Raw genomic sequence first — 14,647 nt, forward strand, 5'->3', positions numbered from 1 at the left:
TCTGGTTCGGAAAACATAATCCGGACCAGGGGTATTTTTGAAATTTTTACAGGACGCGCGAGAAGGTAGTAGGGTGGAAAAGGAATACTCTTTTTATTTTAACATGTGTATCAAACGGGCCCTAAACACTAAGGGCCCGTTTGTTACGGATTAAAAGTGATTTTGATTCTTAAAAGTGATTTTGAGAAGCTCCTCTAATTTGTTTTTAGATTTTTTTTAGATTCTGATTTTTTTAAAAAGCTGTAACAAACGGATGCAAAACTCTTAAAAGAGATTATTTTTTTAAAATAAGTGATTTTTTTTTCTTAAAAAAATATAACAAACGGGCTCTAAATAAATAAACACTAATGGTTTTTTTTTTTGGATAATAGTCACTTTGGTCCCTGAAATTGTAATGAGTAGTCAAAATAGTCCTTCAATGGATCAAAACTTCAAAGTAGGCCCTGATTGTGCATTTTGTTAGTCAAAATAGTCCTTAATGTTAAAATATTTCATTAATATTATCTGATTAGTCCTCCAATATACTTACTTATTATCATATTAGTCTTTATAAGTACATGTTTATTATCATTTTAGTCGCTAAATGAAAAGAGTTATTGTGAACATTGAGAGGTTATTTTAGTGTCAATGACTATTTTGACTAACAGAATGCACAATCAGAGACTATTTTGAAATTTTGATACAATGAAGGACTAAAATGACTAATCATTACATATATTACCCCGTTTTTTTTTTATTATTGAAAATTTTAAATTAAAAATATAAAGTAAGAAGGGAGAATGTGAAAGCGAAGTGAAAGACAGAAAGTATGAGATGACGAGAGGAGGAAAAATTTGAGTGATTCTCCTCTTCTCTTGTCTTTCCCCGTTTATCAAAACGCACCAATTACTCGCGTTTTGATTTCACTGCAACTTCCGATGAACACCGCCGCTTATTCTTCCGGTGTCTCGCCGCCGAATGAGGCGGATATCGAATGGGAGATGCGTCCCGGCGGTATGTTCGTACAGACACGCGAATCAGGTGACGATGATCATACCGATGGACCGATGATCAACATCAGTGTTGCGTATGGTTCTTCTAATCACGAAGTTTATCTTCCAGCTCAATCCTCTTTCTGTGAGACTCTCTTCTCTCTGTGTTGATATTTTGGTTGAATTGTTGAATTTTCGTTTGATCTTGGTTATTGCTAGTATTTGTATTTAATTGTTTTAGTGATTATTATTAGCATTTAATTTGTTCGATTCTAGTTAAATTAGTTCTTGAATTTGTGAAATGAAGAATAATTGATTGTAGTAAAATACTTTGTCAAGTGTAAAAATTTACTTAGTTACTTTGATTAGGTTAATGATGATGGGATTGGATATTGCATTAGGTTTAATTACAATATGAAATTATGGATGAGTTTGGATTAACTTATTTGAGCTTATTTACTGACATAAGTACATGTGAGATTGATTGTCGGAGAGAGCTTCTGGAAACAGCTTATGACACGTCCATGTGCTGCTGTTTTTCAGTTTATTTTCATAAGCTATGTAGGAAAATAACTTATAGTTTATATCAAAACAGTTTCACTTTGTTTTATCTTTTGTCATGAAAAGATTTTATACATAAGCACTTATGTGATAATTGTTTATGCTATAAATGTTTAATTAAGCTGTTTATCTAAATAGGATATATATATTTATGGAATTTATTTGTTGAAATTGGGGTTGATTTAGTTTTGGTGAAAACATGTTGCGAGTGGTTCATCTTGTGTGAGTTGATGTTGATTGAGAGATTCAATGGATAAGAGGTTTTATATCTCGGCGGTTTGCATTTTTAAACAATAATAGTGCATTGTGTTGAAAATGGTGGACTTTTCTGATCCTAAATGGTTAGATATATTGACTTCTTCTCTTTCAGGTTTAAAATGTTTTTGATAGTTGAAAGGGGAACTTGTAATGACAATACTAGGGCTTGAAGTTTTAATCTTTTTACCTGAGCGAGCTAAGTCCTTTAATTTTATGTGAGCTAATACATATTAGTGAAGGCGTATTCATCAATCTTTCTTTCTTCCCAAACAAATAGTGTTGAAGAAGATATAGTAAAATAACATCTTTGCAGAAATTTGAATTTCAAACTGAGGTGAACTGTAGGTATTACTGTGTTACAAAGAGTGGCCCCTCCATTTAATTTGCACCAAGAATTCACTTTTATCTTTATTTATGTATATTTATGTATTAGTGTCGGTTCTTTATACACGCGGCTGAAATCCTTATTGACTAAACTAGTAATGTGAGAAAATAAAAGAACTAAGTTGATTAACTTGAAAACTTGGGACCTTAAGCAAATTATATGTTATATTTTCATACTATTAGTATAACAGATTAAAGTTTTGTATGCATCATTTGTATCTTGATATGGAATATGTTTGGGGAAACTACGCTGATTCTTGATGTTAAAGTTTATAAGTAGCATATACTCTTAGAAAATATTTTGTTTCCATTGGTATGTGTTTTGTTTTAATTTAGTCTTTAATAACAGGGGATGTTAAGAAACTGCTTGCACACAAAACTGGTTTAAAGCCTGAACAGCAAATACTCTTCTTTAAAGGAAAAGAAAAGGAGAATGAAGAGAATTTGCACATGGAAGGTGTCGAGGACAGGTCAAAGCTTTTGCTTTTGGAGGATGCTGCTGGCATAGAGAGTAATCTTGAGGAAGTTAGAAAACAAAATGAAATGTTAAAAGCTTTTCAAGCTGTTGCTGTAGTCGGATCAGAGGTGGACAAGCTTTGTGACAGGGTGAGCCCATGTTTCCCATATTATTATTATTATTATTATTCATTATAGAAACATAATAACTGGAACTAGATAATGAAGATGTTACTGATTTTAATTTTGCAGGTGTTGGCCTTGGATGTGGCTGTCAATGGAGGGACCAAGGTTTCTGACAAAGAATTTGTTGTTACTACAGAGTTGCTTATGAGGAAATTGCTGGAGCTGGATGGTATTAAGGCTGAAGGTGAAGCTAAGTTGCAGAGAAAAGCTGAGGTAATGTTTATGGTGTTGAGAATTACTGACTTGAAAGCTTTAACTGTCGGTCCATTACTTTTTATGCTAGGTCATGGAAAATGGTTTTTCTGTCTCTTGCTGTCTTTCAATTTTGCGTATGAATTTTAAATCATCACTTGGATTATTTGCTATGATTTTTGTGAAGTGGTATGCATCATGATATACTGCTCTTTAACATTCCTCTTTAGAGCAGTTTTCCTTGATGCACTATGGCTCAATATTGTTGTTCAAGCCTGTGGATCAAAGCTTTACTTTCTTAACCTGATAGTATCTATGTGTTTGATATTTTTGCCTAGTACTGCAATGGCAATTTATATGCTGGGTCAGAGAACGATAAGTGGGTGATAATATCAAAAGAGTATATTCATGTTAGGTTAGAAAATAATGTGATTCGTATGTTTGTAAATGTTGCAAGTAAGTCCTGACTCATAATATTTGATTAGATGATTGACAATTAATCTTGACTTCCTATTGCATGAATCTCTTTGAAGAATACTTGCATAGTTTTTAGAATCTTTCGGAACTTCGGACACATTTTCTACCTCTCAAGTAAAATTTGTTAATTAGAAGTTTTATGATTAGAAACTATCACTAGAAAACTCTGTTGGTTTGATATATACTTTTTTCTTGTTGAGGTCACAGGAATTTGTTTTTAAAATTTCAATGGTTCTTGATGGTCAAGTGATATTTGGTGATGTTAATGGGTTGTTTTAGGAATGCGTATTCGGTTTTGTTACATTCCTGCTTTCAACCTTTTAGGTCAAGTTATCTAACCATAATTTTGGTGTTGATATTTGGTTCAACCTTCTCTACCTTTTTCTTCAAGCTTATTTGTTAATAATTGTTATCATTATAGTGTACTGCAATTGTTTATTTCCGTAAGGAAATTTGAATTGTTCTGTGCAAAACCCATTTGTGAATTGTTGCCATGTTATATTGTTGCTTTCTACATGTGTATGATGTTCTCTGGTCTTACACTTCCCACCATTTTTTTCTTCTTCCTGTAAACTAGATCCCAGTACATTATAAATATCACCTTGAGATGTGTCTGATTAGCGGTTATGAAATTTATTTGTGTTGTACTTCTTCATAAAACCAATGAAATCTACTTGTGTTGGGAGTTGGAAATTGATGTGTTTGTCACTATGAGGATCAATCAAAAACTTTCAGTCAACACTTTTTTCCCATTTTCCGTAACTCAGTGTAAAAGGATAAATTCTTGTACTGCTTGCGGTGGACTTCACATTTTGGTAATCATCAACTATAATTGCATCATTCATATTATCTTTAAAGGCCTGAACAGAGGTTTTTTTTTTTTTTTACCTTCAAACAGGTGCGTCGTGTACAGAACGCTGTTGATACTTTAGATTCCCTGAAGGCAAAAAACTCCCGCCTACCCTTATAGCAACATTGGTAAGGCAGTCTCAGCAACAACCCAATTGGAGACCTTTGACTTTGGAATGGTAAGCCTGAATGCTCCAACCCCATCGTTATCATCACCACCACCATCTACTACACGTTACTCAAGATTGGGAGCGGTTTGATTAGCTCAGAAATTGTGTTACATTATTTTGTAAAGCACGTACAATACCATATTTTTGAACCTTGATTCTTCATTTGAGGACCGTTTTTTTGTAGTTTGCTTAAGGCAATATCTTTAAACACTTGGGCTGCCTTTGAAGAATACAAAAAGGGAAATGAAGGAGCATATTATAGATACTCTTGCCCGGAAATGGGTTCATGTAATTATGAATTCATCCATTGTGAGTATTGATCTTGCCGGACGGCATGTTAAGATTTAAAAATTTCATCATACTGTTTTTAACTAACCTTGGCATGTGTTGAAAGATATATTAACGAACTAAAACACAAGGTTTACATACAAATTTCATGATGGTTTGTAAAATAATCCTCTGTTTTTTCTTTCTACTATTTATATATGAAAAACTAAAAGGAACACATCAACTGAGCAAATCATTTCATATTTGTTCACTTTAACAACTACATAAATTAAGAATTAGGGTAATCTATAGTCATACTTTTCGCTTTCCAAACAAGATTGACTCGAAATATGCTTTTGAATAATTCGGGAGAGATGATTTTCGGTAACATTTGGAAAAGTGTGACTCCGTCAAAGGTCGTAGCTTTCTCTTGGAAACTCCTTCTAGACCATATCCCAACAAAGATTAATGTGGCAAGGAGGAAATGTCTTACCGTGTGCTTCTTTGAATTGTGCTTTTTGTGGTGGTGGTGAGTAAAGTTCCTCTCACCTCTTCTTGCATTGTGATGTGGTGTTTAAGGTTTGGCTAACGGTGTTCTGACGACTTAATATTAGTTTTTTAATACCACATAATTTATTTGTGCATTTTGAAAGTTGGAACACAGAGGTTCAGAACAAAAAGCTTAGCAAGGTTTTTGGTTAATTTGACATGCGTTTATATGGACGATATGGAAGATTTGATATGATATAATTTTGAAGGATTGTATTAAGGGGATTGATGACATAGGGAATGATATAAAGGTCTTTTCTTGACAGTGGAGTTTAAATAGTTTGAAAAATCCGCATTCTCTCTATTATGAATGGTATTGGAACCTAAAGGAATGTCTTTTGCGATAGCTTAGTGCTTGACTTAGTTGTGTTTTGTTTTTTAGATGGTGTTTTAGGTTGGGATTGGTTGCCGCATATTTACTATTTTGTAGTTCCTTTCTTTTGCTTACCTATTCTTATTGCGTGGTGTAAATTTTAATAATATGCAGTTAAAAAAAAATAAATCTATAATCTACCTTATGTACACTTAAATTTGGGGCTTCATATCAAATATAAGATTTCATTTGAGTTTTTAAATCTTTGCAAGAATCCAAGATATTTAAAACAGTGAGAAAAACCTTTATATAAGATGATCCCACCTATAGTTAAGAACCAAGATATCTGATATAATTAAGAAATGATTAATCTCATAGTAGAAGTATCATTATGTTTGCTTTGTCTCTAGAATGATAATGGATACAAAGTGAAAAACGGTTGACCTACAAGTCCAAATAGACTGCTCTCTCTAACTAATGGAAGACTTTTCAAAGAAAACCCTAATAGGAAAACACTGTATTTTTTACATTAAGAAAATCAAAGGATTCCTATATACTACCAATGAGTGAAAGGACATTTGTAGTCCCACGAGCTGGACAGGTGACCCACATTCTCATTCAATATTTTCCATAGAAAACAAACCATTTGGCGTGATGCTTTTTCCATCAATTATTTAATTTAATTCTCAATGATTTTGACCCACTATGATAGATACATTCATGGATTAATTTAAGTTTACCATTAAACATTCACCATACGTGTAAGTTTGTTTGTAAAGGATTTCAATTGATTGACTGGTTTTATTGTTGATCATTCACCATACATGTAAGTTTTTGCAAATAGTCTAATAATGGATAATATTTTAAAATTACTCAAAATTTCTTCACCTTATGAGTGAGAGAGTATGTTTGGTTCGACAAAAATTGAGTTTTGAGGCACTTGTTTTTCTTTTTTAGGAGAGGCACTTGTATTTTTGTGGTTACATGGCTAATCAAAACAAAAAGGAAACAAAAAGCATAAAAACTACTCTCTAAAAAAGAAAGGATCGACCTCGTCAATCTTAGGGAGGTTCAAAAGATCTTCTGACGAAGAGTTATGGAGGAGAAGATCTATGTCTGATGAAGCTTCAAGTTTAGCCATAAAACTGGACATTGGTTTCTCTTGCAAAGAGTGTGATAAATTGTGACATTAGTTTGCTCAATTAAATATTTGATGTCTTGAATCAAAACAACATAGACATGGACCATCATGCTGAGACCTTTAATAAGATTGATACAACGTAAAGAATCCAAATAGCAAACTAACTTTTAGATGTCCATCTCTTTGGCCAACATGAGACCCTTGTAAATAGCAAATAACTCAGCATACAGAATGTTAGATGAATATTGGATGTAGCCAAAGAAACATGATGAATAAAGCCCCACATTATTTTTTAAGACACCACCATAACCAGCTCTACTAGGAGAGTCGATCGAGACAACTACCATCAATATTAAGAATGATATCGGAGTACCGAGCAATTGTATTTATTTCATCTTACTTTTATCCGGTTGATATCAATTAGGCTATCATCTCTCAAAAAAAAAAAAAAAAACAATTAGACTATCATCTCAATTAGACATATAAATATGCATAGTCGTTGAAGTTTCAAGTGCTAGTCAACCGTGAAGCACCTATTGCGGTCCATTATAAAACTTGTCTAACTTATATGCCAAAAATTAAATAATTTTCTTATAGCATAACTTACTTTTCACATTTAAAACTGATGTCACTCCATTCTAGAGTCAATAACTTTGGACGGAAGTATATTTGTCCTTACGAGTCTTTGGGAAGTTCATGCTCTTAAAACAACCACCCCAAACATTATTTTATTTATATTTTTGCAGAATTTCTATTTGACCTCCTCCCCCGACATGAAAATATGAATTTTTTTGAGTGGATAAAAATATAAATTAAAACTTCATTTTTTTTAACAAAAGAATAAAGCTTCATTATACAATTATATAATAATATACCAAAATCATAATCAAAAAGTGAATCCAAATTGGATCTGTTTAAAAAGAATTATTGGTGAATAATGAGGTTGGCTAATACAACAAGTGGTATTAGAACAAATCTCTTCTAATACGATATGGTTCGGGGACGAATCAAGCGGAGGCTGGTGCGCATGTATCACCTCTGCTTGGTAGGCATGTAATGCTCGAGGCTGATGAGGCGAGAAGTGGTCCGGTTCCTGACAACTTCTAGGCAAAACCGAATCACATTGGAAAGAGAGATCCTGAAAACGTGCATGTATGGGGTATGGGACTGCATGGTTGAAGAGAGACTTATAAGAATTGTTTGGTACTATCTATATCAACAAGATGCATCTTCTTTTCGGTAGCCCAAACCATAAGAACTCCACAGTTAAGCGTGTTTGACTTGGAACAATTTTGGGATGAATAACGTTCTGAAACGTTTCCCGAAAAGTGTGAGTGAAAACAAAACAACTAATTTTGATCAAATATCACTTCATCGAATGATAGTACGAATATTTTTGTATGCACACATACAAGTAACAAAATTGAACACAAAAAATACAAGCAACAAAATTAATTACTAGACGTTTTAGTTCCAATTCTACAAGAAATTTTCTGAAGCTTTCAGGTCAATAAAAAATTGACAAACCTATAACTTCATAGATACATCAATATTTTCTTTACAATAATTTTTAAGTACAAAATGTCAAAAATCAAGGTGACTAGAAGAACTAAAAAAACACAACCAAATTGATCTCAAAACTTGAGAACTTTTCTTCCATGGGAAAAATCAAAATTCTCCTCACACCTTCCATACACAAAATACCTATACTTGTGAGCTGTGACTCATAAATTTATAGTCACACCTCTTGCACCATTAACATAAGGTGACACTCCAGTGTTACCAGTATTCAATGAACCATGCCTAGTTGGATCATATTTTTCTCCATCACCCCAAAGGGCATAAGCCTCCTCGCCGTGGGCCGCATCGTCCCCGATTTCAAGCTGCTCGTCAGGCATCCTCAAGGGTATGAATAGTTGTATAACAAGGAGAATGATTGTGGTGGAGACTATGTTCCATCCAATAACAAACATTGCTGCCACTAATTGTTTTAGGAATTGTACACCACCACTTCCACCATAGAATGCACCCCTTGAATTTGTCACTGGTAATAGTAATCTACATAGGGCTGGCTCTGCAAGGAGTCCTGTTAGTAGGCCTCCCAATAGGCCAGCCACAGCATGTGTGTGAAATACTCCAAGAGTGTCATCAACCTTTAATACAAAAAAAAGCACAACAAATTAAGGATAAATGATCGCGAAATATCGGATTGAGATTCTCTGCAGTCATTTTGTGTATAAACCTATATAGATGAGTCGATCGAAATCGAACAATTAAGATTTAATTTCTTTTTTAAACTCCTTTAAACTTGTTATATCTGATGACTGCACAACTTAATGAATGGTTTAAATTAATTAAATTAAACACTATACCAAAATGATTAGACACAATGGAATAATATTAGATATTCAATGCTATTTTTGATGTGTAGTTTGAAATTTTGTGTGATGGTGATATTTCAGAATCATTAGGCAAATCTAGATATCATGCTTAGATGAAAAATGTCATCATGCCACTATCAAAATGGCAGGCAGATGAGTTCAAGAAATGTTAGAAAGGAATGAAAATAAAATTAAACATATTTTTTTTATCTTATAAAATTAACAAAATTTGATTTTGATATTTAAGTTTACTACTTTTATTAATTACTTTTCTAAAATATAAACATGTGTTTTTATCATAAAAAAGAGGGTGGTTTGATCTAAAACCAAATTATTTTTTAATTTATACCCTGAAACAAATAAAAAAAATTACAGGGACCAATTTCTTTTGCCAATTTTATAGGAATTGAACATATATTTAACTCATGTTTGAGAAGGAAGCATGTTTCATTTTTTTTTTGTCAACAATAAGAAGAAGCTTACTTCTCTACATAATAAAAATACCTATTTTTTTGACAATTTCAACAAAAAAATTAAAAAGTATTTCAAACAGAAAAATCCAAGAAAGAAAAGTAGAGTGTAGAGTGTCATTTTCATTATAATGTATTTATTAATACTTCTATCCTTTTCATATATTTTCTTTTAAATATTATATTAATTATAAGAAGGAGGATGAAGGCATCTTGAATATCATATCATATAAAATATAGTACCTTGTTTATAAAAGAATGAAAGTGGACCATAAGAAAAGAAAGTTGTTGGAATTTGGAATCAATTGGAAACCTGGGGCATTGGTCAATTTTTCCACCATTGAACAAGGATTTACAAACACGTGACCTAGCAAAGAGGAACCTTCCCCTAAACTTCATCCTTTAACTTTGGAATATACTACCTCACACAACAATTCATGTATATTATTATAAAATTAAATATTTCATGTCGATTACAGCAGTTGAACATATTTTCTTACGAGATATGAGTTAACTTCATAACCAATATCAATGATCGATAAACTAGATTTTTATCATATATAAGAGTTAAACTTTAACTATATGTTCTAACCAAAATATAATTAAGCGATACTATATATAGTGAGTGTGGACTAAAATTCAGAAAAATTCTTTGTGAAGAGAAACTCTAACCTTTTGTAGAAGACTTGACTTTTTATGCAAGATCATCATGGAGAACCAAGGAATGCTCCCAGATAGAATTCCCATCACAATAGCCGCCCACGATTGCACAAGCCCTACATGATGCAGACACACCATTCACATTAATTGTCAACAAAAACTGCAACTATGGCCACTAATTGAATCATTATGATACTACCTACTGTACTTTTTGTTAGTATCAAAATATAGTGAGTGCCCAATTTCAGCAATAAATGTTCACATCTACTTTCTCCAATTTCAGTGAATGTTTTTGATGATTTTAAGAAAACAAAAAACTTCCAATTCCATTAATATAAAATTCATATTTCAATTGGGACGCACTTAATCTTACGACTTAAGCTCAAAAGATGCAAATTTAAAAGATTAGTTTATTAAGGAGAGAGTCTCATGACTTAAGTATTACACTGAGTTTTTTTATTTTCTTATTCACGGTGAGTTTGATAAAATCATGGTGAGCGGCCATGATTTTGCAAAAGCTATATCTAAGAGTTTCAATAAAATCGTGGTGCCACGGTAATTTTGATAAATTGACTAATATCAACATGCACTTAACGTGGGTTCCATAACATTGCATCTCCCTTTTTCACTTTCAGGTGACTTCACTCACCTATTAGTAGTTAGTGATCTACCTTAATCAACCTATAAGTAGCTCTTTTTGTAATCCCGCTCTCAACAAAAGTATCAATTGTTATGACTTAAGCTGATTGAAAAGAAAATAATCCAAAAAAACTAGTTCATTCAACACAAGACCCTCAAGACTTAAATATAATTTAGTTTTTTCATGTCATCATGTGACATTCACAACACATAACTTAATCATGCTACTCATATTTTTGCATCAAATTCAAACTCTAAACTAGTATATTATAGAACATTTTCATAATAACACTTACTCACAATGTCAAAAACAGAACAAGCATTTCACCTACAATAAGAAAGTGATGCATATATTACCTGCTCCTGGGGTGATACATACAAGTCCAGTCATCATACCCTGTACAGCTCCAATCACAGAAGGCTTCCCAAAGAAAACAACATCAAGAGAGGTCCACACAAGAAGACTAGTTGCTGCACAAATGTTTGTGTTCAATACAGCAATTGAAGATGCAACATTTGCTGCATATGGTGCTCCACCATTGAACCCTGACCAACCCATCCATAACAATCCAGCTCCTGCAAGCATCAGCAACACATTGTTTGGTGGAAACCTTTCCCTATCACTCTTTATCCTTGGTCCAACCTGCACATAATTTGTTTCCACATTAATCAAAAAACCAAATTTCTATACCAAAAATGAAAAAGTATCGAGAAAATATACGGAGTTGGATCATCTTCAGCAAAATCTCAATCGTTGGATTAATCTAACTGCTAAGAGATCAACACTCTAAACCATTGAATTAATCCAACGATTGAGATTTGATTGAAAGAGCTGGAGTTTCTATGAACTGAACTATGTTTAATTTTAAATTGCAGTTTCCAATTGCAATCACAATCACAGTATTGAAGTTTTAAATGATTCTGCAATTCATAACTTCAATAATCACAATGTAATTGCAATTATAGGTACAGATATTTTAAAATCTTGAATGAGTATTTAATGCTAAAACCAACCACCAATGGCAATTAATTTATAGATGACATAACTATCATAGAAATAAAGTAAAATATAGGTAACATTTCAATTCAACCACATGAAAAAAGGGAAAGTACCCTCTAAGCTTTTAAGCAAAATTAGATGAATAGTAGTGAAAAAGGTGAAACTTTTGTGCTCCATGAAGGAAGGGAGGGTGCATCTAAGGGCCGTTCGAAATTTGTCCAAATTGACTTACTTGAGCTTATCTACTGACATAAGCCCTTCTGAGACTCTTTAGAAAAATTTATGATAACTTATTTTCAGATTATTTTCACAAGCTCTTCAAGATAGGTTATGAAAACAGTTGATAGCTTATACAAAAACAATTTACCTTTTATTATATTTTGTTATAAAAATAGCTTATACATAAAGACTTTTCATGATAAGTGCTTATGTTATAAGCTACAAAATAACCCTTTTAAGCAAAATTAGATGAAGGGTTGTGAAGAAAATACAAACTTTATGCACACCAAATGAATGTATGATGAAAGGGAGCGTACCCCTTAAATTTTTAAGCAAAATTAGATGAAGGGTTGTGTAAAAAATACAAAATTTATGTACCCCAAATGATGAAAGAAAGTTTAATTACCCAATAAGCAGCAGTGAAACCAGCAATCCCAGAAGAAAGATGAATAACATAGCCACCAGAATAATCAATAACACCCCAATGATAAAGAAATCCACCACCCCAAAGACTAAAAGCACCAACAGTATAAGAAAAAATAAGCCAAAGAGGAACAAAAGCCATCCAAGCTTTAATATTCATCCTTCCAAGAACAGAACCAGCCAACAAAATCATAGTAATAGCAGCAAAAGTAAACTGAAAATAAACAAGTGAAGCCATAGGAAAAAAAGGTTCTTCCATTGGTGTTTCAACAACATCACTATTCTTGTAATAGTGAGTACTTGCAGGTACTTTGGCTCTAGCAACAAGAAATTTTTGCCCTAAAGCTGGTGCACCTTTACCCCAGAAAGGTAAAAGTTGTTCACCAAAAGCCATTCTATAAGCAACAAGAACCCAACAGATTAAAACTGCTGCAAAAGCATATAGTGCCATGAAAGCTGAATTCACTGCCCATTTCTTTTTCACTATGCTTGCATAGAGAATTACTAGTCCTGGCATGCTTTGTAGACCAACTAGTGTTGCTGCTGTCATTTGCCATGCGTTGTCTCCTTTGTTTAACCATGCTGGTGATGTTGGAAGATGTTCTTGGTATGCTGGTGATGCTGCTGCTGCCATGGTTCTTTTGTTCAAGTCTTGTTCTTCAAGTTTTGATGATGTTTGAACAAGATTTTCAGTATGTACAAGATTATTATTTGTTTGAGATGAATCAGTTTTTGATTTTTTTGTTACTATATAATGAAATGAATTAACGTGGAGTTGAAAAGTTGGATACTTGGTCTGAATATTTGGAAGCTACGTGTAAACTGTCATTGGGTTCTCATAGCAAGTTGTACTATTATTTTAACTACCAATCTAGAAAGGGAAGTTTTTTTTTATCTTAAACTTTTGACTTTTCGTTGAGAATGATGGGTTTGGTTTAAGAATACAAGTGGAGTTAGGATTGTCATTAGGGTTGGGAATAGGCCAGGCCGGCCTACAGGGGCCTACGGCCTGGCCTGGCCTGGCCTGTTTAGTAGATAGGCCTAGGCTTAGGCTTTTTAAAAAGCCTGTTTAGTTAAATAGGCCAGGCTTAGGCTTCCAGAAAAGCCTGTTAAGCCTAATAGGCTGGCCTATTAATACTATTTATTAAAAAATGTTTTTTATATTAAAATAATTGCATATATTAAAAATATAAATATCTTTTTCTCTATCTAGTAGTCCCATAATAGGCTTTGTTGTTATAGACTTTTAAGTAGGCTTTAATCTAGTTAAAATTTACTTGTAGTTAAATAGGCTTTTAAGTAGGCTTTAAGGCTTGTTTAGCTTATTTAGTAGGCTAAATGAACTATTTGATGGCCTTAATATAAAGTAGGCCTGTAAGTAGGCTTTCAGGCCAGTCCAGGCTTTTAAATAGGCCAGGCCAGGCCAAGAAAAACGGCCTATGATAGGCCATAGGCCAGGCTTAGGCCTGTAAATTTTTTCGTAGGCCAGGCTCAGGCCTATCAAAGCCTGGCCTGACCTGGCCTATTCCCATCCCTAATTGTCATCAACTTATTAGAGATTGCAAAATTAATTTTGTAATTAGGCATAGAGATTGTGGCAAAATAGAAATTGTGGTGGAAACCCCAGAGAAATTGTGGACCCCAGACACATTGTCCCTACCAGCTGAGCTAAGCTCACGAGGACTATATACGGTTGTTTGTAGAGTTAATATTGTTCCCACTTATAAATAGATATATAGAATATCTATTATTATTTGATTTAAGATTCTTCAACACACTTATGATGCATGATAAAACCTGATAACGTATGATCCAATTGATTTTAAAAGTGACTTTAATAGCATCTTAAAAATAGTGATGGAAGTTAAACAATTTCACAAAACGGGTTTGTCATGGGAGGACGTCCCCTCTTACAAACATATGTTCATGTTATTTTTTATCTAATGTAAGACTTTTCTATAACTATTAAACTCAGACACATTAGTGGACGAACCCAGATTTGAAATATAGACATTTCATTCAATCTAGCAATTTTATATTTTTACCGGTTGAATTAAGATTTATGGACTGTGACAAACATT

At 33.1% G+C, this 14,647-nt stretch overlaps 1 protein-coding gene and 1 pseudogene across 2 annotated transcripts; one reads left to right on the plus strand and one right to left on the minus strand.

Annotated features, from left to right (window-relative positions):
* Nucleotides 1-790: 790 nt before the first annotated feature.
* Nucleotides 791-4,855, plus strand: LOC146908100 (BAG family molecular chaperone regulator 4-like; annotated as a pseudogene). The gene is made up of 4 exons (XR_015020605.1): nucleotides 791-1,116; nucleotides 2,524-2,780; nucleotides 2,883-3,029; nucleotides 4,384-4,855. The product of XR_015020605.1 is annotated as a BAG family molecular chaperone regulator 4-like (transcript).
* Nucleotides 4,856-8,211: 3,356 nt separating this feature from the next.
* Nucleotides 8,212-13,396, minus strand: LOC146908101 (ammonium transporter 2-like). Its single transcript, XM_085730569.1, has 4 exons — nucleotides 12,550-13,396; nucleotides 11,282-11,567; nucleotides 10,298-10,401; nucleotides 8,212-8,927 (listed from the first exon to the last, which is right to left on the minus strand). The coding sequence occupies exons 1-4, from the start codon at nucleotides 13,198-13,200 to the stop codon at nucleotides 8,499-8,501; spliced, it is 1,470 nt and encodes a 489-aa protein (XP_085586695.1). The 5' UTR covers nucleotides 13,201-13,396; the 3' UTR covers nucleotides 8,212-8,498.
* Between the last annotated feature and the right edge of the window lie 1,251 nt (nucleotides 13,397-14,647).

Source organism: Medicago sativa, chromosome 7 (genome assembly GCF_051527215.1).
Source record: "Medicago sativa cultivar Bolivia chromosome 7, Bolivia_mono, whole genome shotgun sequence".
NCBI lineage: Eukaryota > Viridiplantae > Streptophyta > Magnoliopsida > Fabales > Fabaceae > Medicago > Medicago sativa.

What these genes read in the sequence shown, in the direction of transcription:
- LOC146908101 (XM_085730569.1), bottom strand. Translation starts at nt 13,200, where the DNA reads ATGGCAGCAGCAGCATCACCAGCATACCAAGAACATCTTCCAACATCA. An exon ending in ATGTATCACCCCAGGAGCAG is followed by an intron (nt 10,402 to 11,281) that starts GTAATATATGCA and finishes TGCATCATGTAG; the next exon opens with GGCTTGTGCAATCGTGGGCG. An exon ending in AGTCAAGTCTTCTACAAAAG is followed by an intron (nt 8,928 to 10,297) that starts GTTAGAGTTTCT and finishes TTTGTATTAAAG; the next exon opens with GTTGATGACACTCTTGGAGT.